The sequence below is a fragment of the Beta vulgaris genome, chromosome 1 (genome assembly GCF_026745355.1).
Source record: "Beta vulgaris subsp. vulgaris cultivar EL10 chromosome 1, EL10.2, whole genome shotgun sequence".
Lineage (NCBI taxonomy): Eukaryota > Viridiplantae > Streptophyta > Magnoliopsida > Caryophyllales > Amaranthaceae > Beta > Beta vulgaris.
In genome coordinates, this window is record NC_079202.1 from 48481800 (window position 1) to 48503880 (window position 22081).

The 22081-nt window shown below is 37.9% G+C and overlaps 1 protein-coding gene and 1 long non-coding RNA gene across 4 annotated transcripts; both read right to left on the bottom strand.

Annotated features, from left to right (window-relative positions):
* Positions 1-5619: 5619 nt before the first annotated feature.
* Positions 5620-9494, bottom strand: LOC104891674 (uncharacterized). Of its 3 annotated transcripts, none has more exons than XR_789837.4 (8): positions 9076-9494; positions 8697-8969; positions 7256-7416; positions 7035-7140; positions 6809-6934; positions 6607-6689; positions 6196-6265; positions 5620-6106 (listed from the first exon to the last, which is right to left on the bottom strand). XR_789837.4 is itself a non-coding variant. In XM_010677406.4 (6 exons), exons 1-6 carry the CDS (start codon positions 9265-9267, stop codon positions 6543-6545), a joined length of 1005 nt encoding a protein of 334 aa, XP_010675708.1. In that variant the 5' UTR covers positions 9268-9492; the 3' UTR covers positions 6287-6542. The 3 variants fall into 3 exon arrangements, 1 of the variants encoding a protein (XP_010675708.1); XR_789836.4 differs by having other exon boundaries at positions 5621-6106; positions 6347-6689; positions 9076-9492; XM_010677406.4 differs by lacking the exons at positions 5620-6106; positions 6196-6265 and having other exon boundaries at positions 6287-6689; positions 9076-9492.
* Positions 9495-18985: 9491 nt separating this feature from the next.
* LOC104891666 (uncharacterized) lies at positions 18986-20638 on the bottom strand. Its single transcript, XR_789835.4, has 3 exons — positions 20004-20638; positions 19849-19903; positions 18986-19744 (listed from the first exon to the last, which is right to left on the bottom strand). It is a non-coding gene; the product is annotated as an uncharacterized LOC104891666 (long non-coding RNA).
* Between the last annotated feature and the right edge of the window lie 1443 nt (positions 20639-22081).

A 22081-nucleotide genomic window follows, 5' to 3' on the forward strand; every position in this document is an offset into this window, starting at 1 on the left:
AATGTTGAACCCTCGAAGCTACTTTCTATTCTTCACCTAGTTAGCTCCCTGAGTTCTACATCATTGGTATCAGAGCTGTACGCTCCTAACCTCAACCATTTTCTATCATTCTATCTCAATTCTGAGATAATATGGCGCCTCGCAAAGTTACAGTACCTCAATTACAAATTATGGAGACTCGCCTTCTTGAATTGGAGCAAAGAATGGCCACTCAATCTTCACAAATGGAAGAAATGTTGAAATTGTTGCAAGAACGTGACAAGGAGAAGGAAGATTCAACTGAATCAAATGTTTCTAATGGAGGTAAATCATTGGGTTTTGTTCCTAAAATTGAGTTTCCAGTTTTTGGAGGTGCAAATCCTCGTATTTGGATCAAGAAATGCATGAAATATTTTTCACTATGCAAAATTTTAGATAACCAAAAAGTTGATCTAGCTAGTTTGTATTTGGTGGGTAAAGCTGAATCATGGTTTAACAGTTATATTGTTGTTAGAAGAAGTGTAGAATGGGAGGATTTTGTGGTGGATTTATGTGCTAGGTTTAAGGAGGAAATTGGTGGTAATGTAGTTGAGGAATTTAACAAATTGAATCAGACCGGCACAATTGATGATTACTTAGATGCTTTTGAGAATTTGAAAGGGTTGATGCTGCAAAGGAACCCTCTATTGCCTGAACAGTATTTTCTTGATAGTTTTATTGGAGGATTAAAGCCTAATCTGAAACCTTTTGTCAAAGCTTTAAACCTACTAGCTTGAATGCTGCTGAGTATGCCAGGTTACAACATGAAAGCATTCAGACCACAAGATTTCAGCCCAAATCCAATTTCCAACCACAAAAACCTTTAAATTTGCCTAATCCTACCTACAACAAATCAGCCTTGCTTCCTACCCCTTCTGTCCCTAACCCCCACAATCATTCTTCCACAAGAAATTACAGACCTACTAGATATCTTACACCTGCAGAGAGAGCTGAAAAACAAGCCAAAGGCCTATGTTACTTCTGTGATGCTCCTTATGAGATGGGTCATAAATGCCAGCTGAAGCAAACTCAATTGTTTGCTATTGAGATTCCAGGTGTAGAAGAAGAAGAGGAACTTATGGATTTATCTAATACAGTAGAAGATGAATTAGAGATGTTTCAAAAAGATCCATACATCTCTGTGAGTGCTTTGTTTGGAAATACAGCTTATAATACCATGAGGGTCACTGGTTACATTGGGAAAAAACCACTTCATATACTCATTGATTCAGGCAGTACACATAATTTCTTAGATGTATCCTTGGCTATGAAGTTAGGGTGTAAAATTGATTCCATGCCCAGTCAGTCAGTTTCTGTGGCAGATGGTAATACTCTATCTTGCAAATCCATGTGCAAAGGATTTCAGTGGAGGTTGCAGAACACCACTTTTCAAACTGATGCTTTGTTAATTCCCTTAGGAGGGTGTGATATGGTTTTGGGTGTGCAGTGGTTACAGTCTTTAGGAACTGTTAAGTGGAATTTCCAGCAATTAAGGATGGAATTTACTTATAATGGGGCACTTCATGTGTTGAGGGGAATCCATCCTAAAGCACCTGCCACAGTTTCAGGAGCTTCAATGACAAAACTCATGCAAACAGGTGTAAGTTCCATTCATCTTTGCTTTTTGAAGTTGGGTAATAATGATGATACTTCTTTAATATCTTGTTTAGCTCATGAGGTGGAAGTTAAACCCCCAGAGTTAGAGCTCCTCTTAACCAAATACCAGCCTCTTTTTGATGAACCAAAAACACTTCCTCCTAGCAGACCTCTTTTTGATCACAAAATTCCTTTGATGCCTAATGTGCAACCTGTCAATATTAGGCCCTATAGATATCCAATTAAACAGAAAGATATCATTGAAAACACTATCCAGGAAATGTTAGACAATGGCATTATCCAAGACAGTTCAAGCCCTTTTGCAAGCCCTGTGGTCCTCGTAGGGAAGAAAGATGGTACATGGAGACTTTGTGTTGATTATAGGGAACTTAACAACAAAACAGTGAAAGATAAGTTCCCTATACCTGTAGTGAAGGAGTTAATTGATGAACTAGCAGGTGCAGTGGTGTTTACTAAGTTGGATTTAAGATCTGGTTATCACCAACTTAGGATGCATGCTGATGATGTACATAAAACAGCCTTTAAGACACATTCAGGCCATTTTGAATTCCTTGTTATGCCCTTTGGGCTAACAAATGCTCCTGCTTCATTTCAGTCTTGGATGAATCATGTTTTTAAACCACTCTTGAGAAAGTGTGTTCTAGTCTTCTTTGATGATATACTAGTGTACAGTTCTAGTATGGATCTGCATTGGAAACATTTGGAGGCTGTGTTTCAGTTGATGACTCATCACCATTTGTTTGCTAAGCCAAGCAAGTGTGCATTTGCAGTGCCTAAGGTAGAATATCTAGGCCATTTTATTTCTGCTGCAGGTGTGTCTACTGATCCCTCTAAGATTGATGCAATTCAAAAATGGCCTACTCCTACAACTGTGAAAGAACTGAGGAGTTTCTTAGGCTTATCTGGATATTACAGAAAGTTTGTAAGAAACTATGCTGTCATTAGCAAGCCTCTCACTCAGTTGCTTAAAAAAGGGGAGTTTTTATGGACAAAAGATGCTCAGCTAGCCTTTGAAGCCTTGAAAAGAGCTATGGTGTCAGCACCAGTTCTAGGAGTCCCAGATTTTTCTAAAACTTTTGTTTTAGAAACTGATGCTTCCAATCTGGGAATTGGAGCAGTTCTTATGCAAGAGCAACATCCCTTAGCTTTTATTAGTAGGGCTTTGGGACCTAAATGGCAGAAACTCTCTGTTTATGAGAAGGAGCTTCTTGCTATTGTTTTTGCTGTACAGAAGTGGGAACAGTACCTCACTGGCCATAAATTCTTTATCCACACTGATCAAAAGAGTTTAAAGTGGTTACTACAGCAAAAGATTAGCACCCCTTTTCAGCAATTTTGGCTGTCCAAGCTTATGGGATTTGATTATGAGATACACTATAAGGCTGGCAAAGACAATCTTGTGGCTGATGCTTTATCAAGGGTGGCTGGGAGTGAAATAATGTGTATGGCTTTGTCAACTATTGAATCTGAACTACCTGTTTTAATACAACAAAGCTACTTGTTGGATCCTACACTCACTACAATGCTGCAGGCTTTGCATAATCAACAAGCAGTACCTGCTAAGTATTCCTTGCATCAGGGATTACTTAAGAAACATGGTAAAATCATGATTGGTCCTGATAGTCAGCTTAAACAAACCTTGCTCTCTTGGATGCATAGCTCAGCAGAAGGAGGACATTCTAGGAGAGATGCTACTATTAAGAGACTTAAATCTTTCTTTACTTGGAAAGGTCTTCACAAGGATGTGAGTTCCTTTGTGAGAAATTGCATCACCTGCCAAGCTAGCAAATATGATCCTTCAGCTTATCCTGGCCTTCTGCAACCCCTTCCTATCCCTCATGAGGTGTGGGCTGACATTTCCATGGATTTCATTACAGGCCTTCCTAAATCTCAAGGCAAGGAAGTCATTTTTGTTGTTGTTGATAGGCTAAGCAAGTATGCTCACTTCTTTGCTCTTGGTCATCCTTTCACTGCTATGGAGGTTGCTCAGGTTTACCTAGATAGGGTGTTTCGACTCCATGGTTGGCCAAAGAGTATTGTGAGTGATAGAGATGTGATCTTCATCAGTCAATTCTGGCAAGCCCTTTTCACTTTACAAGGCACTCAACTCTTACTCTCTTCAGCCTACCATCCCCAAACTGATGGTCAAACTGAAGTCTTAAATAGGTGCTTGGAAGCTTATCTGCGTTGTATGTGTGGAGCTAATCCTAAAGAGTGGTCTATTTGGTTGCCATTAGCAGAATGGTGGTATAATACTACCTACCACACAGCCACTCAAATGACTCCTTATGAGGTGGTCTATAATCAACCTGCACCTATATATCTCCCTTACTTACCTGGGGAATCAACCAATGAAGTGGTAGATAGAACTATGCAAAGAAGAAATGCTATGATGTCCAGTTTGAAACAACACTTACTCAAGCTCAAAACAGAATGAAGGTGCTAGCTGATAAAGGTAGATCTGAAAGAAGTTTTGCTGTGGGAGATTGGGTTTGGCTGAAGTTACAGCCCTATAGGCAGACTTCAGTTCATCATAGAGCTAATCAGAAGTTAGCTCACAAGTATTATGGGCCATTTCAAGTGGAAGATACAGTTGGGGCAGCTGCTTACAAGTTGAACTTCCCTACTTCAGTCAAAATCCACAATGTGTTTCATGTTTCCCAGCTCAAAGCTTTTAAGGGGCTTCTTCCTACTTCAGCTCATATTCCTACATGGTTACAAGGTACAGCAGCTGACCAGACCCTTCTTCCTTTGGCCATTCTGGATAGAAGAGTCGTAAAGAGGCAGAATGTTGCAGAAGTTCAATACTTAGTCCAGTGGGAAGGACAACCCATCAGTGATGCTAGTTGGGTTTTTGCTACAGTATTTGAAGCTCAATTTCCAGATTTTCCTGTACAGCCTTGAGGACAAGTCTGTTTTAAGGGAGGAGATATGATATAGTGTGAAATATAAAAGATTGTTGTAAACCCATTTTTAGGCGGGAAAGTTAGTTACAGCATAATGTTGCTTGGTGTTTGTTAAAGTTGTTAGAAGTTGTTATAGTTGTTATCTGCTATTGTCTATAAATAGCTGTAAACATCCAATTACAAGAATCATTCTGGAATTAATAACAACTCAAACACAATCATCTCCTATTATCTCTCTCTATCTCTATCTCTCTTATCTTTCTATATCTTCCATGGTTGAATGTTGAACCCTCGAAGCTACTTTCTATTCTTCACCTAGTTAGCTCCCTGAGTTCTACATCAGAAAGAGTGAGGTTCAAGGAGAGATAGGGAAGTTGGTGAAGGGAAGCATAAGGAATGGAGTTGCGCCATTTTTGAAAGATGTGGGAGAAAGTTTTAATGGAGGTTCAAGTGGAAATGGTTTACTGTGACTTTTGCGGGTAGAGAGAGATAATGGATAAGGGAAGTAGGTATTTAAAGATATTTTTTTCGTAGTTTTTATGTCAAAAGAATGCCCATAGGTCTCATGGTTGTGTTTGGCAATTTACGAATAGCGAATCATTAGTTGATAGTATTAGTTGGTTTTGACTAGTTGTTTTTTTTTTATCAATATAAGCCACAAAAGCGGTACAAAGTACAAAGAAGGAGAGGGGAGATTCGAATCTGTGACCTATCGTTCACACCACTTCAATCTTAACCACTATCCTTGGTTTTGACTAGTTGTAATATTAGTTGTTTAACAATGTAAAGATATCAAATCTCAAGCATCTCGCAATTCGTTAGTTTGTGACAAATACTAGAAGATTTGAACCTTAATCTCCCATGTGAGAGATAGGAAGCTATACAATTCGATTGAAGGATCCTTGGTTCGAGCTCCTAATACTTGGTTAGCTTAGCTTGTAGCATCATGTATCGTACTCTGCTTGCATCAATACGGATCTACAACCCGTAGCATCAAGTATTGTAAATTGAATGGTTGGTTGTTACTTGTTAGAATGAGAGCTTTTCTAGTAAACAGTCAAAACTTATTTTAACCCAAAAATAACAACCACTAGTTTCTTTTTTTATTCATTTCAAAACTTCTACCTGATCTAGAATTTGTACCATTGGACATAATTAATCCTAAGCTTGCCAAACTCTTAAATATAATATCAAAAATTTCTATGTTATCGGATAACTAATTACAAATTGAATTAACATTTCATTATGAAGTCGCTTGAAACACTTTGAGACAGAAACTCTTATTGGGGTATCAGCCATCCCGACCGCAAATGAATCTGTCATATAGGATGGTTCATGTGGACAGTTGGGTAGTATTTGGGAGGAGGTTGTTCGGGTTGTGACATGTGGTGAAGCTAGTTCGGTGTCAGATTTGGTTGATGGTGGTGAAGCTAGACTAGTAGTGTTGGGCGACGGTGCTAGGCAGCTTAGGTACGAGGTGGTAGATGTCTGGGTGATTGCCGAGTCGGTGGTGCCTACTGCCTCTACTATTAGCTCCCACCTTTTGCATAATTACATGTCATATCCTACAAAAGAAAAACCTCTTAAATTGCACTTACAAAAAGAAAGAGGAAGTACAAGTTTGACAAATTAGTGTATCAATAGTTCTGCATACATGTTACTGACTAGTGAGTCACGATGAATCGCCCTTCATCCTCAATTTTTTGCAAACTGTTTACTTCAATCTACCAGCAACAAAAGAGAAATAATTAATGTACGGCTTTTCATTTCAGCAACATACTTTTAGACAACAGAATGAAACATACATCTAAATGTAGATGAAGAGAACGCAGCTTTCTCTAATTAGCAAACAGCTTCTATAAACATATGTATAGAATTCCTAACAAGAGTTCAATTTCAGTAGCTGTTTATCCTGTGGTGTTAGAAACGCTGTGTATACATAATCAATGAAGGATAACGCTTTTCGGTCCCTATACTAATCAACAATTGTTGCTGGTGCTGCTACTGCTGTCCCTTATGGGATTTGGGGCCAGGGGAGTTCTCTTTTAGAGGAGAGAGAGGATACCGAGGAGTATCAGAATCACTAAAATCAATCTTCCGGTCAACTGGACTACTCATCATACCAGGGCTGGTTTTCCTTTTATTGTTCTGCAAGATATTCAAATAGAAATCACTGCATTAAATCATATGATCAAATTGCTTGATTCAATATGAGTACGTATTGTTCTTCCTTCGATTGTTAAAGGCCAAAACCTTATCAATCTCACCTTAGTTTTGGTGCTGCTATCATGTTTCCCTCCTGAACTAGCACGTTTCTTTTCCGATTTATACAGCCTCAACAGCCTTTTGTTCTCGTCATCTAATACATGATTTTCCTCAAACAGCACCCTCACCTACACATGCAGCGAAAGAAATAGTTAAGATAAAACATAGATCAGATTCGGACTAGTTAAGAACTACAAACAAATAGATGTTGATGTCGGATGTCCTTACCTCTTCTTCGGCTCTGTGTAGATTAATCCGTAAATGTTCCTTTTCCTTCTGTAGAGTTTGTACTTGGGCAGCTAATGAGAGTACATTTTGAGTTTCAGGTCTCAAACTGTGAAAGAGCAGATATTTTACTAACAAGCTGCCGCATGAAAGTGTACCCACACAATACTGTACTGTAAGTTGTAGCCAATGTCACAAGTTAGATCTGTGAAGGAGGAGCTCACCTATTCCGTAATTTAAGCAACTCACTACAAGTTTCAATCCCACTATTAGCCTCCAGAAAAGCTGACGCTGTCTTTGCCACTTCATTTTTGTTCATTAAACTTGCAATCAGTGTATTTAGTAAACTTTGCTCCATTGATGTGGCATCCTTGAACGAATCAACCTTCACAAAAGATATATATTCTGATAATGTTAGAACTACTTGTGACTTGTGGATGAAAACTCTGCTACCAATTTTAGTTGCAAATTTATACCAAGGAAAACATGGTAACCACAAAGCATGAACAATGCCCACCAATTAGTTACTACTTTGAGCACACCGACATCAGCATCATCCTACATAACAATCGACTTAATCCTTATTTTAATAGATTATCACATTACAGGTATTGTATCAAGTATTATTAACCAGCAGGCAACCTTTTGCTTTGCAGTCTAGCTGATGAGTTCTGTGACACAGAACTTCTAGTAACATCTAGCATGATGACACACCTATATTGACCTCGGGTAGATCTATCTATGTGAACAACACTAAATTGACTATCCAACTGCATATAGCATAAGTGCCACTTAGAGAGGCTGCAAAAAAAAGAAACCAGCAGTGCCGAACCCCTCATGTCAGAAACAATAATTTATTGCAGCCGCCAGCCAGTATACATGAGAAGATGCTCCCAAAAGAGAGAGCTTACGCCCTTCAATTTACAGAAGAAAGACTCAATTGTATCCATTACAAATGTATTAAGGATTTTTTTTTCTCCTATGAAGGGTCTTCCTCAAACAGGAGTGAGTTTAAACCCTTCCATTCACAGAAAACAATAGCCTTCTATATTCATCGATGTCAATATGATATAAATGCAGAGATGCAGTCTATGTAAGAAATTTGAAGAGATGATGGACGGCAATATAGAACTCATCGCAAGAATAATATAATTGGCCGAAGACCATCAAAAAACAGTTCCAATACAAGTTTTTCAGCAAGGTAACATTGGTTAATTGTACTCAAAATGATAATCAGAAGGGGACCTCGTTCCTACAAGTAATATAAAGTCTAAAATAGTATCATCCAGCACATACAAAAGTAAATTGCCTCATTAAACTGGAAAAAATGATCAAATGTACGAGAGTGAAAAACAACTAAAGAAATGTATGAAAACTAAAACAGCTAAACACATTAATCGGAGACAACTCTACACATCAAGACATTATCCAAACTTGCAGCATATTTGCTCTATAGACTCAATAGACAATCACACAAATAATATCCAGCAAATTCTACACCAAACCAAAACCAAGATTGTTTCTTTCACACTACATTATCAGATCAAAAACCCTTTTCAGTCATTACAAACAAAAATAATACAAATCAAATTTTCAAGTTAAAGAAACAGAAAACTATTAGCACAAAATTCGAAAGTATAAGCGAGAAGAAAATCGAATACTCACCGAAAGCATCTCACATTGATGCTTGTAGTACTTAACTTCTTCAGAAAGCTGCTTCAAATCATTTTCCAAAAGATTAACCTTGATCTCAGCATCCTTGGCCCTCTCATCAGCCTCATTCCCAAACTCCATCAACGCCTCGCGATCGTGATCGTATAAAGAACATTCTTTCTCCAACTTCGAACACTGGTCCACTAAAGCCGCACATTCAGCCGCCAATTTCTGATTCTCCTCCACAAATTTCTTGATTCCTTGTGCATTCAGACACGCCTCACCCTAATAAATCCCAAAACCAAAATCAAAATCAAATTTAGAATCACACCCAAAGGAATTAAACTTAAGATATGAACATAATTAGGGTTGATTGCAAAAAAGAACAAACCCTAGCAAGTTCAATGGCTTGATCTTTCTGCTTCAATTTTGAAAGTAGGCTTAAATACTGACTACGAAGAAGATGATTTGCTGTTTCGAGAGATTGGATCTTCAATTGGAGAGTTTCATTGGGTACGGGAAGTCCGACGATGTTGTCAATTGAATGTTTGATAAAAGCATCGAGTTCTTCAGGAAGTTCCATTCTTGATCTTGCGAAACCCTAAATATTTTTGCAGTGAATTATGGTTGATTTTGCAAAACCCTAGATTTTTTATGCAAATGGAGGGAAATGAAGTGCAGAAAGCAGAGAATGAGAGAGGAAGAGGAGAGAGAGAGAGGGAAAAACAGTATGAAGAAGAAGAAGAAGAAGAAGAAGCCAAAAGAGAAGAAGAGGATTTTGGGGAGTGGAATTTGAAAGAGATGAAATGTAGCCGTTAAGTCGCTTTTTTTTAAATGGGGTAGATATTGTGTAACGTATACGTGCCAGTTTAGGGTGCAATTTAGGCTATGTTTAGTTCACCTGAAATTTTCTGATCTGAACTTATCTGATCTGATCTGAACTTATTTTTTTTGATCTGATCTGATCTGATTACAAGATCTTATCTTTTAGATTTCTCTCAATATATAAGAAAAAATATAGTCATGTGGGGTCTTGTTTGATTCGTCTCAATGAGTACTTTATTAATATTCAATTAATATAATTTTTACTAATATGTAATGAAAGATATGATGATTTTTAAATATAAGTATAATCTGAACTGATCTGATCTGAACTTATTTTTTCTGATCTGATCTGATTAGATCTGAAATAAGCAAAAATAAGGTGAATTGAACATAGCCTTAGTTGGTGTGACATGTGAGTCGGTAAACTGAGGGAGGTTTGGTTCGGTTCGGTTCAACCGACCCGTACATGAACCATGAGGATGGACCAATAATGTTTCGGAGTAAAGTCAATGGCTCAAGCCTCAAATCAGACTAGTCTTACATGCACGCATTGCGTGCGATAATGTGTGACAACAAATGAAGTAGAAAATAAATTAATTGGGTAGAAAAACTGTTTTTATATTTTGTTTTCTCAAAAAACTAATGTTCAGTTTAAATATCCTACTTTCCCCCTCTTTTCATTCAAATAAAATAGTTAGTTATCCTCTATTTTTTTTTTCCCTTTTATTCATTTTTTCTATTTTTTGGTGTCCCCCATGTGTTGCCTTATATAATAGAGATATTTTTGGTTTTTAAATTAGTTGTAATATTTTTTTAGGAGGTTTAAATTTGTTGCAATAAAATTTTACTTTATAATTACCTTGTTTGCCAATTAATAAGTGGTTAGTTGGTTGTATTCGCGAAATTGATTAGTTGCTTGTATTAACAGGTTTAATTAGTTGTTTGTATAAGAGTGTGTTTGTAAATAATTGACAGTCGACTGTGAATTGGTCTGATTGGCACTTCACCTCAATCCTCTCTCACCAAAAAAAACTCTTTCCATTAGCCTTTTCAAAATTAGAGGTTTAAGTCACAAAAGTTGATATTTGATTACACTATTTACCAAACACCAATATTAGAGAACTTGACTATTTAATCATTTAGAATGATCAAAACCTCATATTTATACTAATATATTAAAAGGTGTGCGTAAACGAGGAACGGTGCCACGTGGCGCTCTCCCTATGGAGTTTTAATTCATGTAATCCATGTACAATAAAAAAAATTCGAAATTGCATAGTATAGGTTTTGATCCCATGACCTCATGGTTCATGTACTAAAGTTTTAACCACTAGACCAAGTTGTATTTAGTGTTATCATATCAAAGTACAATATTAATAAATGGAAATTTTTCTTACCCGGGGCATAGCCCGGGCCTAATAACTAGTTTATGCTCAAATATAAGCCTCTATCTATCAACTGTCAATGTATTATCTTTCCGGTTCTCTCTCTAGTTTTCTAGAGAGAGTTTGTTCCCTCTAGGTTTTTCCTTGGGAGGGTTTCTTCCTAGCCTCCGCGGTTAGGGTTTTCACTTTTTTAAAGCTTTCTCCTTCCTTCTTTCTTCCTGTTCTTCTTCCTTCATCCTTTTCTTAGGGGCTACCACTGGTGTCTTAACCAGTGGTAAGCCCCGAAAATCCTATTTATTTGCTTTCAATAAAAGTTCCCATCTTTTAGATGGTGATTTTTTCTAGTATGTTGATTGTGTTGGTTTTTGAACAATTAGGGTTTCACAACTTCTGTAAAATTATGGAAGACTATTGGAGTACGTTCATCCCAAAATTTTCGCATCTGCAGATCGTATGCCAACCAGACAACTCACATATTGCATTGCTTCAGATGAAGATTTTTATTAAGGCAAAATTAAGTCAAACCTGCGATGTTTACATTTCTAGGGTGATATGTATTTCTATTAGAATTTTATGTTTTTCAGAAATGGCTTGTAAGTGCCGTTTGGCGAAATATTAATGAAATCCCTTTTCTTTCCGTAAAAAAAAAAAATGTATTATCTTCATTGCTCATCTCATCATATGGATCACTGTTATTAAATCTCGCTATCACTTCCTCTCCTCAAAACTTGCGTCTCCACCTCATATTGCTAAAATTATAATATGGGACGAAAGAACAGGATCTCAACTCAAACTTGATACTCTTATCATATTAGTTTACTTGATAATATCATGTTTTTAATGCTCATCAAGTACAATTTTGACTATTAATCATTTAAGTTAGTTATTTATTACTTAATATTCTCTTCTATCTAATAACTGCTACACTTTTCATATATGGGCATCTCTAGATCATTCCATCTCTCCCTAATACAAACATAGACTCAAAGGTTGATAATATGGCGAGTCTGAGCTACGAGAGCATGGTAGAAAAATGATTTAACGTAGTAAATGTGGGACAACAATTAATTAGGCTCATCGAATCCTTCGGTTATTCAATTTAGTAGGATCAGATGAATAATATGGTTATGTTGTAATTTCTTTTATATATATCGAGAGAAAACTACATTTGATATTGATAAAAGATCAGCCTAAAACATGCTTGCAAATGACAAGGGAAAATGAAACAAGAAAAGGATTCAAAGCTATAAAGCACAAGAGGGTGGAGATTGGACCATTTTGTGCCATAAAGTTCCTAGCCTTTTATTATTATTAATAATAATTATTATTAATAATACTCCCTTCATCTAATTTGAATACTTGTGTGGGGATAAAAGTTATTTTAGGAAATGGTTAATCGATTTTGGGTTATCAACTATTATTTGAAAAATAAAGTTGATGTGATTGAAGATAATGAATTCATTTTATTAGTTAGATCGTAAACACAACCTGTAATAATTAGATTGAGAAAAATGTGGCCCTATCCAAAAAAAACCAATCATGACTTGATTCAATGGAAATCGAAGATGATCACTCGAACCCGGTCCAAATTTGACTAGACACGAATTGATTTGTAAATTCAGGATCCGCCAAAATGCACCTAACACAAGGATCACTCAAAATTCAAGAAATTAAGAAGAACCGAACTTACACCCAAACCATGACCACCCGAAGCTTTATTTTGTCCGAAATTGTACATGTTTAAAACTACTTATATATATAAGTATATGAAAACATTCTTAAACAGAATCACAGAAGTTGCAGCACAATTTCTCTCTTTCATTCATTCTTCTTGATTGATTTTTACAACCTAAGTTGAGTCTTATATAGACCTCAGAATACTAGGAAACTTCCTAAAAAGCTGCCAAACGCAACAGCTATAATGCTGAGCTGGAGGCTTTAATTATAGAGAGACAAAATGAGAGATATCCTAGTACACTGACAAATAGTACTAGGTACACAGCTGCATAAGTAGTGGAGCGATGACATTCTGTGCACCCACTCACTCACGCCAAGGGAAGGCAGACATTCCTTGGTTCTTTTCACTCCCCCTCAAGCTAGGGGTGAGGTTGGAGAATGAACAACAGAAAGTGATGTTGTTCTGTAGTCAACACTTTGGTAAGAACATCAGCAACTTGTTTACTTGTGGACACATATGTTGGATTGATTTGTCCTTCAGCCACCTTCTGTTTGATGAAATGACAATCAATTCCAACATGATTGGTCTTCTCATGGTGCATAGGGTTGGCTGCAATGGCCAAGGCTGCTTGGTTATCACAGAAGACTGGTGTGCTTTCCAACTCCTTAAGTCCAAGCTCTTTGAGTAGTTGCTTTACCCAAATTACTTCACATATATATGGTCATTGCTAGAGATCTATACTCAGCCTCAGTTGTAGATCTTGCAACCACAATTTATTTTTTAGACTTCCAAGCAATAGGAGATTGCCCTAGGAGAATACAAAACCCTATGGTGGATCTTCTAGTGTTTGGACATCCTACCCAGTCACTATCACAGTAGGCTTGAAGTTTAGCAGCAGACTTAGAAGCCAGAAGTATGCCTTGATCTATAGAGCCAGCAAAATACCTTATTAACACTCGTTTTGCAGCCTGGAAATGCACTGTAGTAGGGTGATGCATAAATTGACTCAAGACATGCACAATACATGTTATGTCTGGTCTGGTGAGTGTTAAGTAAATCAAATTCCCAATTAGCCTTTGATATGTTCTAGGTTATGTCAAAGGCTCACTAGTAGTGGAGAGAAGTTTGACATGCGTGTCCATAGGCAACTTGAGTGGTTTACGCTGAGTGGGGTTGTATTCTTCTAACATATCTTGGATATACTTTCTTTGTGAGAGGAATATTCACTGAGAGTTTTTGTCTACTTCAATCCCAAGCAAATACCTTAATTCACCCATGTCTTCATCTTGAATTCTGGATTGAGAAACTCTTTGGCTTGTTTTATACACTCCATATTATTTCCAGTTACAATCAAATCATCAACATATGCCAGAATTGCAGTGAATGAATTTGTATCTTTTTTAGTAAAGAGTGAGTGATCTGATTTTGATTGAACAAAGCCATCAGCCTTCAATACTGAGGTAAGTTTTGCAAACCACTGTCTAGGGGCTTGCTTGAACCCATAGAGTGGTTTCAAAAGTTTACACACTTTTAATTTGTCTTTGTATCACTGTGAGTGTTGACTTCTTTCTGCAAGCTTGTATCAAATTTGAATCCCTCTCCTTCATATCCAGGTGGAAAAGTCATGAACACACTTTCTTCTAACTCACCATGTAAAAAAGCATTTTTTTACATCCATTTGGTGAGTATACCATCCTTGTATTGCAACAACAGCCAACAAAGATCTTATAGTTGTCATCTTTGCAACATGAGCAAAGGTCTCTCTGTAGTCAAGACCATATTGTTGCCTGTTACCAAGAATGACAAGCCTTGATTTGTACCTTGTACTCTCTCTTTGTGGATCATATTTAGTGGTATAGAGACACTTACACCCTATTGCATTGTTTCCTGGTGGAAGATTAGTTTCAACCAGGTGTTTCCTTCAAGTGCTTCCAGCTCTTCATTCATGGCTTGCAGCCATTGACTGTGCTTGACAGCCTGTTTCAAATGCCTTGGATCAGGTACCTTGTTCACAGTGCTCAGCAGGCAAGTGTATTAAGCACTAACAGTAGTCTGACCTACTCTTTGCACACAATTAGCACTAGATCTGGGCATGGGTCGGGTCGGGCCTGTTCACATGCCCGGCCCGCGGGATTGGGGAAATGGCGGGCCGGGTCCGAGCCGGTGAGTGTCGGGTCGGGCTTAAAATTTTCAAATTTTATCCACGGGTCGGCGGGCCTAACCCATGTTTTATGTTGTTTTTTTTATATTTTTTACAATTTTAGGCTTAAAAAAAAAGGAAATGAGCGTTCGGCCCACGCGGGCTCGTGCTGGTGCAGGCCTGAAATAAAATATCTTGACCGTGACAGGCTCGCGGCCCACTTAGCGGACAACGGGCAGGGCCGGGCTTCAAGCGATCTCGTGTTGGGCCGGACCGGCCCGCGTGCTGGCCTGGCCCATGCACACCTCTAATTAGCACTGATTTGATAATCTGAGTGCCATGTATGAGCTTTATGATCTCTTGTGGACCTTCTCTGAGCAACCTGAGTGTGTTGTTCATTTTCATCCTGTTCTACCACCTGTTCTTCCATTTCTTCTCTTCCAGTTATCACAGGTTCACTATCATCACTGTCATTCCATGCTTGTGTTCTACTCAACTCTACATTTGGTTGAGATGATACTGAGTGAAATATATGATGTGGATATATAGATTCATAGAATCTTACATCCCTTGATACAAAAGACATCCCTGTGATAAGGTTGTGCATTTTGTATCCCTTTTTAGTATGTGAGTACCCAATGAAGATACAGGGAACACCTCTAGCTTGAAAATTGTCTTTCCTTCTCTCAGGATTGTAAGCAAAGGCTAAACACCCAAAGCACTTCATGAAAGTGTAGTTAGGAACTTTTCCATAGAGGACTTCATATAGACTTTTTCCTTCAGTTGGCACCCTATTTGTGATATAGGTAGTTGTCATAACACAATCCCCCCAAAATTGTAGGGGTAGCCCAACTTGAAATCTTAATGCTCTTGCCATCTCAAGAACATGTTTGTGTCTCCTTTCAGCCCTCCCATTCTGCTGTGGTCTATCAGGGCAGGAAGTTTGATATATTATATCAAGTTTGTCAAAGAATGGCTTACATTTCTTATCTTCAAATTCTAGAGCATTGTCTGATCTTATAACTTTCATACTTTTACTGAACTGAGTTCTAGCATGTTCACAAACCTTTATATAGCATCAAAGGCATTAGATTTCAATATCAACAAGTGTATCCAGGTTACTCTTGACCTGTCATCAACAAAAGTGAGAAAATACTTGAATTTCCCTTTATAACTCACCTTATATGGCCCCCAAGTATCCATATGTATGAGTTCAAACAAATCTTCTGTTCTAGAGTCACTTATTCCATAAGGCAACTTAGTGAATTTTTGCCAATGGACAAGTTATACACACTTCTTCCTTCTTATTCCTTACATCAAGATTTTTAATCAAGGCAATTCTTTTCATTGGCGCATGGCCAAGTCTATGATGCCACAATGTTGCTTTACTGAGCTTGGGTACATCCCTTAGCACACTTGGCACTTTAGAGCATGTGTTAACATTCAAGGCTATTTTCCCTTTATGTCCACTTACAACATTAAGGGTCTGATCTCTAAGCTTCTTCAATGTATTTTCTACAAGTTCATTAATAAGGTAATAGAGACCATTCTCCCCCTTTCCCACACCCTTTACCTCATTGCTTTTACAATCATTAATTATACAATACTTGTCAAAGAATACAACTTTTCAGTTTATGTCTTCACACAACTTATTTATAGATAATAAATTATGTTTAAAGGCAGGAATGTATAAAACATGCTTAAGATTCACACCATTCATAAGCAAAACAGTTCCAGTGTGAGAGATTTTAGAGGTCTCACCTATGGGTAGGTTTATGAGAGATGCACTTTTGCATTCATGAGCACTTTCCAACAGTGAGTAAGTACAAGTCATATGGTCTGAGGCGACAGAGTCCAAGATCCACTCATCTTTTCCTGAGTTGGCAAAGCAACATGAAACCATGCCTGAGAAGTTGCAATCCATCTCCTCATCTGTATCTCCTCCTTTAGATGGAGGTGGGAGTAATCTTTTTTTTTTTTGGAAGAGGAGGTGGGAGTGATCTTAGTAGATGCTCCAGCTGCTGTGCTGTAATGGTGGTGGATGAGCTTGCTGTTGACACTGCATCATGTTGAGCAGTAGCAGCAACTTTTACTCCACATTGCTTTCCTCCTTTGTTCCAATTCTGCTGCCGATGGTTTCTAAACTTTCCTTTACCTGCACCTTGATACTTCATTTTGTTAGGTTTTGCAGGAAAACCTATTACAACCCAACAATCATCCTTAGTGTGTCCAGATTTTCCACACACTGTACATTGAGTGAGAATCTGAGTATTGTTACTAGATCCCCCTGAGCCTTTAGAGAACATATCAAAAGTGTCAGTTTCTTCTTTAACTTGCCCCAATACTTCTATCTGAGCTTCTTCTTGTTCAAGATAGCTACATGCTGTTTCAACATTAGGCAATGTACCCATCATGAGTAAAATAGTCCTTTGGGTTCCATGGGACTCATCAAGTCCATTCAGGATTTGAAAGAGTTTCTACTCTTCTTGTTGTTGTGTTAGAACTTCCATAAACTTTGTGATTTCTGCAGTCACACTTGTTATAGGAGGTAGATTATTGAGAGCTTCCAGTTCTTCCCAGTAGCACTTCATGTGAGTGTAATACTCACTAATCTCTCTACCTTGCTGTTTAGTTTCATAAATCTCTTTACAAAGTTTATATTTTCTAGTACCATTTGTAAGTGAGAATCTCTTCTCAAGCTGATGATTCCATATTTCTCTTGAATCACTAACAAATAAACATGATGGATTTCTTGATTGATTCACTCAAAGAACCAAGAATCCAGGATATGATCATGTTGTTACATGTGTCCCAGGCATCTTGCTTAACTGCATCCTTCATATCTCTTTTTATCACTCCTGTAATATACCCTAATTTCGTCTTGGAAGATAATGCTAGCTCCATAGACCTTTTCCAAGATATCTAATTTGAAGATCCTTGGAGTTTATCAATGAATGTGAAGTTGTTCCCATCTGAGGGATGTAGATATAATGGGTTTGTTTGCTCTACTACAGTAGGAGTAACTAAAGCCATATATAGTTTTAAACGATCAGTTTTTTAGTTGAAAAAGGAAAAAATTTGTGATGTGTTTTAATAGAAGAATGTGACGAGTGTGAGATTTAAAGAGTTGTGCTCTAATACCATGAAAACATTCTTAAACAGAATCATAGAAGTTGCAGCACAATTTCTCTCTTTCATTCATTCTTCTTGATTGCTTTTTACAACCTAAGCCGAGTCTTATATAGACCTCAGAATACTAGGAAACTTCCTAAGTGAAGCTGCCAAAAGCAACAACTATAATGCTGAACTGGAGTCTTTAATTACAAAGAGACAAAATAAGAGATATCTCAGTACATTAACAAATAGTACTAGGTACAACTGCATAGGTAGTAGAGCCATGACATTCTGTGCACCCACTCACTCACACCAAGGGAAGGCAGTCATTCCTGGGTTCTTTTCAGTATAACTTGAAATAAACTTCATGGGGTACCCCTAATTTTAAATAAATGCACCAGATACCCTTAATGTTTTAATAAAATGCACCAAATTCCCTTAATAACTAACGACGTCAGTTTCCGTTAGTCATTAGGGTTAATTAATCCTTCTAACCCCTCTAACTCAAATTAAACCCTCTAAACCTAACCCTAACTCTAACCCTAACCCTAACCCTAACCCTAACCCTAACCCTAACCCTAACCCTAACCCTAACCCTGATACCTAATCTGACACCTCACCCCCACCCTAAACCCTACCACCACAACTCCCTCTACCCTTCCCCCACCCCCGCAGCCTCCCTGCCCTACCCCACCTCGTCAAATCCCCCCTCCCTCACCCCCTATCGAATCGCCACCCCCACCGAACTGAGCTACAAAACATCAGCAAAAATCGACCAAGTCTCCTGCCAAAATCGACCAAATCTCCGGCAAAAAACGATCAAAAGCAGGGTATTTGTACCGCAACCAGAATTCTGCTACGGGATGGGGAGGGGAGATTCGACAGCGGGTGTGGGAGAGGGGGGAATTCGATAGGGTGAGTGGAGCCACGGGAGGGTGCAGGAGGGGGAAGTTGCGAGTATAAGGGTGGTGGGAGGGTGGGGTTAGCGGGCGGGAGAGAGGGGGGAATTCGATAGGGTGGGTGGAGCCGCGGGAGGGTGGGAGAGGGGGAAGTTGCGAGTAAAGGGGTGGTGGGAAGGTGGGTAAGGGGAGGGTGGCAGCGGGGTAAGGGAGGGTTGCTGCAGGGTGGGGTAAGGGAGGGGGGATGCCGAGAGTGTGGGAGGGTGGTGGGAGGGTTAGGGTTAGAGTTCAAGGTTAAGGTTAGGGGTAGGTTTTAGAATTAGGATTAGGATTAGGGTTTAACTAGGGTTAGAATGAGGATTTAATTAGGGTTAATGACTAATGGAAACTTGACACCGTCACTAGTACAGAATAGGCAATTTGCGTCGGATGTGAGGCGCCTATTTGCGTCGGACATGGGTCTGACGCCACAGGCCTCGACGCAAATGACTATCAATGGTCTGCGTCGAATGCAGATCCGACGCACATTTTCACCTATTTGCATCGCACCTCGCTCGTATACGGTGCGACACAAATGGCTATCCCAGCCCAATTCAGAGTAATGCAGAGATAATGTGCGTCGCACATTGCCAAGGGTGCGACGCACATTAGTGATTTGCGTCGCACAACAGGCTATGTGCGACGCAAATTACTATTTTAATAAAAAAAAATTATTTTTGGAACTAAAATTCCAGATTGAACAATCTCTGTGCGATTGGTTTTGTTATAGGCCAAAAGAAAGAAATAAAGAGAAGAACAACAACTTTTACAATTTGAAAACAAAAAATTTAGATCTAACACACAATTTGAAACCGTTTTATTACTATACAATTTGAAACAAAAAAAAATTAGATCTAACACACAAAATACCCTAAAATTTAATATCCAAACATTAAAATTTACAATTTATTACAACTTTTACATAGATCCAAAAAAATAAAAAACATTCTTCAATCTTCATCGTCAATAGTCGCCCTCTTCTGTCAAAAATCAAATATAAAAAATTAAAAAAACGCCATTATCTTTCAGATCTAGAAAAGTGTAAACAAAAAAATCAGAAACAAAAAATTTAAAGAATTCGAACCTGTTGGAGATGGAGAATGGGAAAGAAAGCCAAAGTATTTCAGTCACTTTCAGATCTATAAAAGGGTACACAAAAAAAATCATAAATAAAAAATTAAAAAAATCGAATCTGTGAACACAAAAAAAATCGGATTTAAAAAATTAAAAAAATCGAACCTGTTAGAGATGGAGAACGTCGAAGAAAGCCAAATTATTTCAGATCTATAAGCTTTTTCCTTCGAAGCTTCACCACGCTTTTTTTCCTTCGAAGCCAAATTATTTCAAATCGAAGATTCGACGAAGCCAGCGCGGTTCCGGCGAGACTAAGCAACAGCAGCATGACAGCAGCGGTAAAAATCCGGCAGAACCAAGATGCTTCACGGGGTTTTTGGGGTTTTTACTTTTGGAGTTCTGGGGTTTCAGAGACACGGGGAGGGAGAAATAAGATTTGAGTGAAGGAGAGAGAGAGGGGGAGAGAGAGAGAGAGACAGAAGCAAATCAGAGACACAACAAGAATCCGCCTTTTTGGCGTCTGAATTTAGCGTTCGACAGTATAAGCGGACGGTAAATTCACAATTAGCGTCCGATATATGACAAACGCAAAGTAGCGTCCGCTTTCTGAAATTTAGCGTCTGTTCTTTTAAACGAACGCTAATTAGCGTCCGTCGAATGAAATTACCGTCCAACAGACGGACGATAAATAAGAGATATAAATATGCCCTTTACTACCTCAAGTCGACCAAATCATCATTTACCCTAAACACGCTGCCCGCTTCTCTCTCTTCCTCTCACTCTTTCCACGCCTCTCTCTCTTTCTTTCAGATCTCGCGTTTCTCTCTCTTTCTTTCAGATCTCACGAAGCCCACGGTTCTCTCCACGTCCGAAAGAGATCTCTCTTTCTTTCAGTGACGGTAAATATGTTTTTTTTTTAGTTTTGATTGTTGATTATGGAGTTTCTTGATCTCACCCCATGGTTCTCTCTCTTTTCTCGATTTTCTTTGTTTTTTAATTTCGTTTTGCGTTTTCTTGTTCTTGGTTTTTCGATTTTTCCTAGATCTGAATTCCCTAAGATTTTTTAATTTTTTTTGTTTTTCGATTTTTCTTTATTTTTTTGAGTTTTCGGTTTTCTTGTGTGTTTTTATTTTCGATTTGGTTATTCAATTTCGCGATTTTGGCTTTTTTGTCTTTTTGATTTTTTGGATTTTGGGTTCGAAATTTAGAGATTTTTTGGTATATAGGGTTCGAAATCTGAGGAGTTTTTGGAATTAAGAGTTAAATTTGGTCATGAATTTTTTAGCGAGGCTTATTTTGTTCATTCACTATTCTGTATTTTTCTAGATTTTGGTTGGATTTATGAAATTTTACATGAGTTTAAGTACCTTGAGTTTTATTTGGTTGAATTTCTGATTTTCTTTTGTTGAATTTCTGATTTATTTGTTTAAATTTGGGAAATTATGGTCGACTTTTTTAGAAATCAGTTTTTTCTTCGTTTTTCATTTTTTTAGTGCTGGGTTATTTTTTGGAAAATATCAGATCTAGTCTCTATGGCAGTATGAATGCTTGAATCTACCGTATAACATTAATCAGTTTTATGTCTTTTTTTGGTTGATTTTTTTATTTTTTGGTATTTACAGGTTTCTGGCGCGGCGGAGCGGTGGCTGACGCGGTGGTGTGTGGCTGTCGCAGTAGTGCGGTGGCTGTTGCGGTGGTGCAGTACATTGGCAGTGGGTCCTACTCTTATTAGATTGAAGTTGTTGTATTAGATTTTAGTTACAATGTAATTATACTATTATAGTACTAAATTTTGGTATTGGATTGTAATTATATATATTTATTTTAAATAAAATTCTCATTTGTTTAATTCTTAATTTTTGTTATTTCTAACATTGTTCATTTTGAAATAATAATTGAATTTTAATAAAATGAATTAAATAAAAATAATAAAAGTAAAACCTTGGGCAAAGTGAAAGCTCATAATACCTGTCAAAAAAGAAAAGAAAAGAAAAAGGAAGCTCATAATTACAGCTCATAACAGCCTGATTTTACAGCTCATAAAGCTATAATTACAACCATAATAAAAGCTCATAATACCTGCGCAAAGTGGTTTAGCGTCTGATTTTTACAGCCTACGTCCGCCATTTATCGGACGCTAATTAGCTTCCGTCTTTAATCGGACGCTAATTAGCGTCCGACTATCAATCGGACGCTAATTAGAGTCCGATGTAAATCGAACGGTAATTTTGAAAATTCGGACG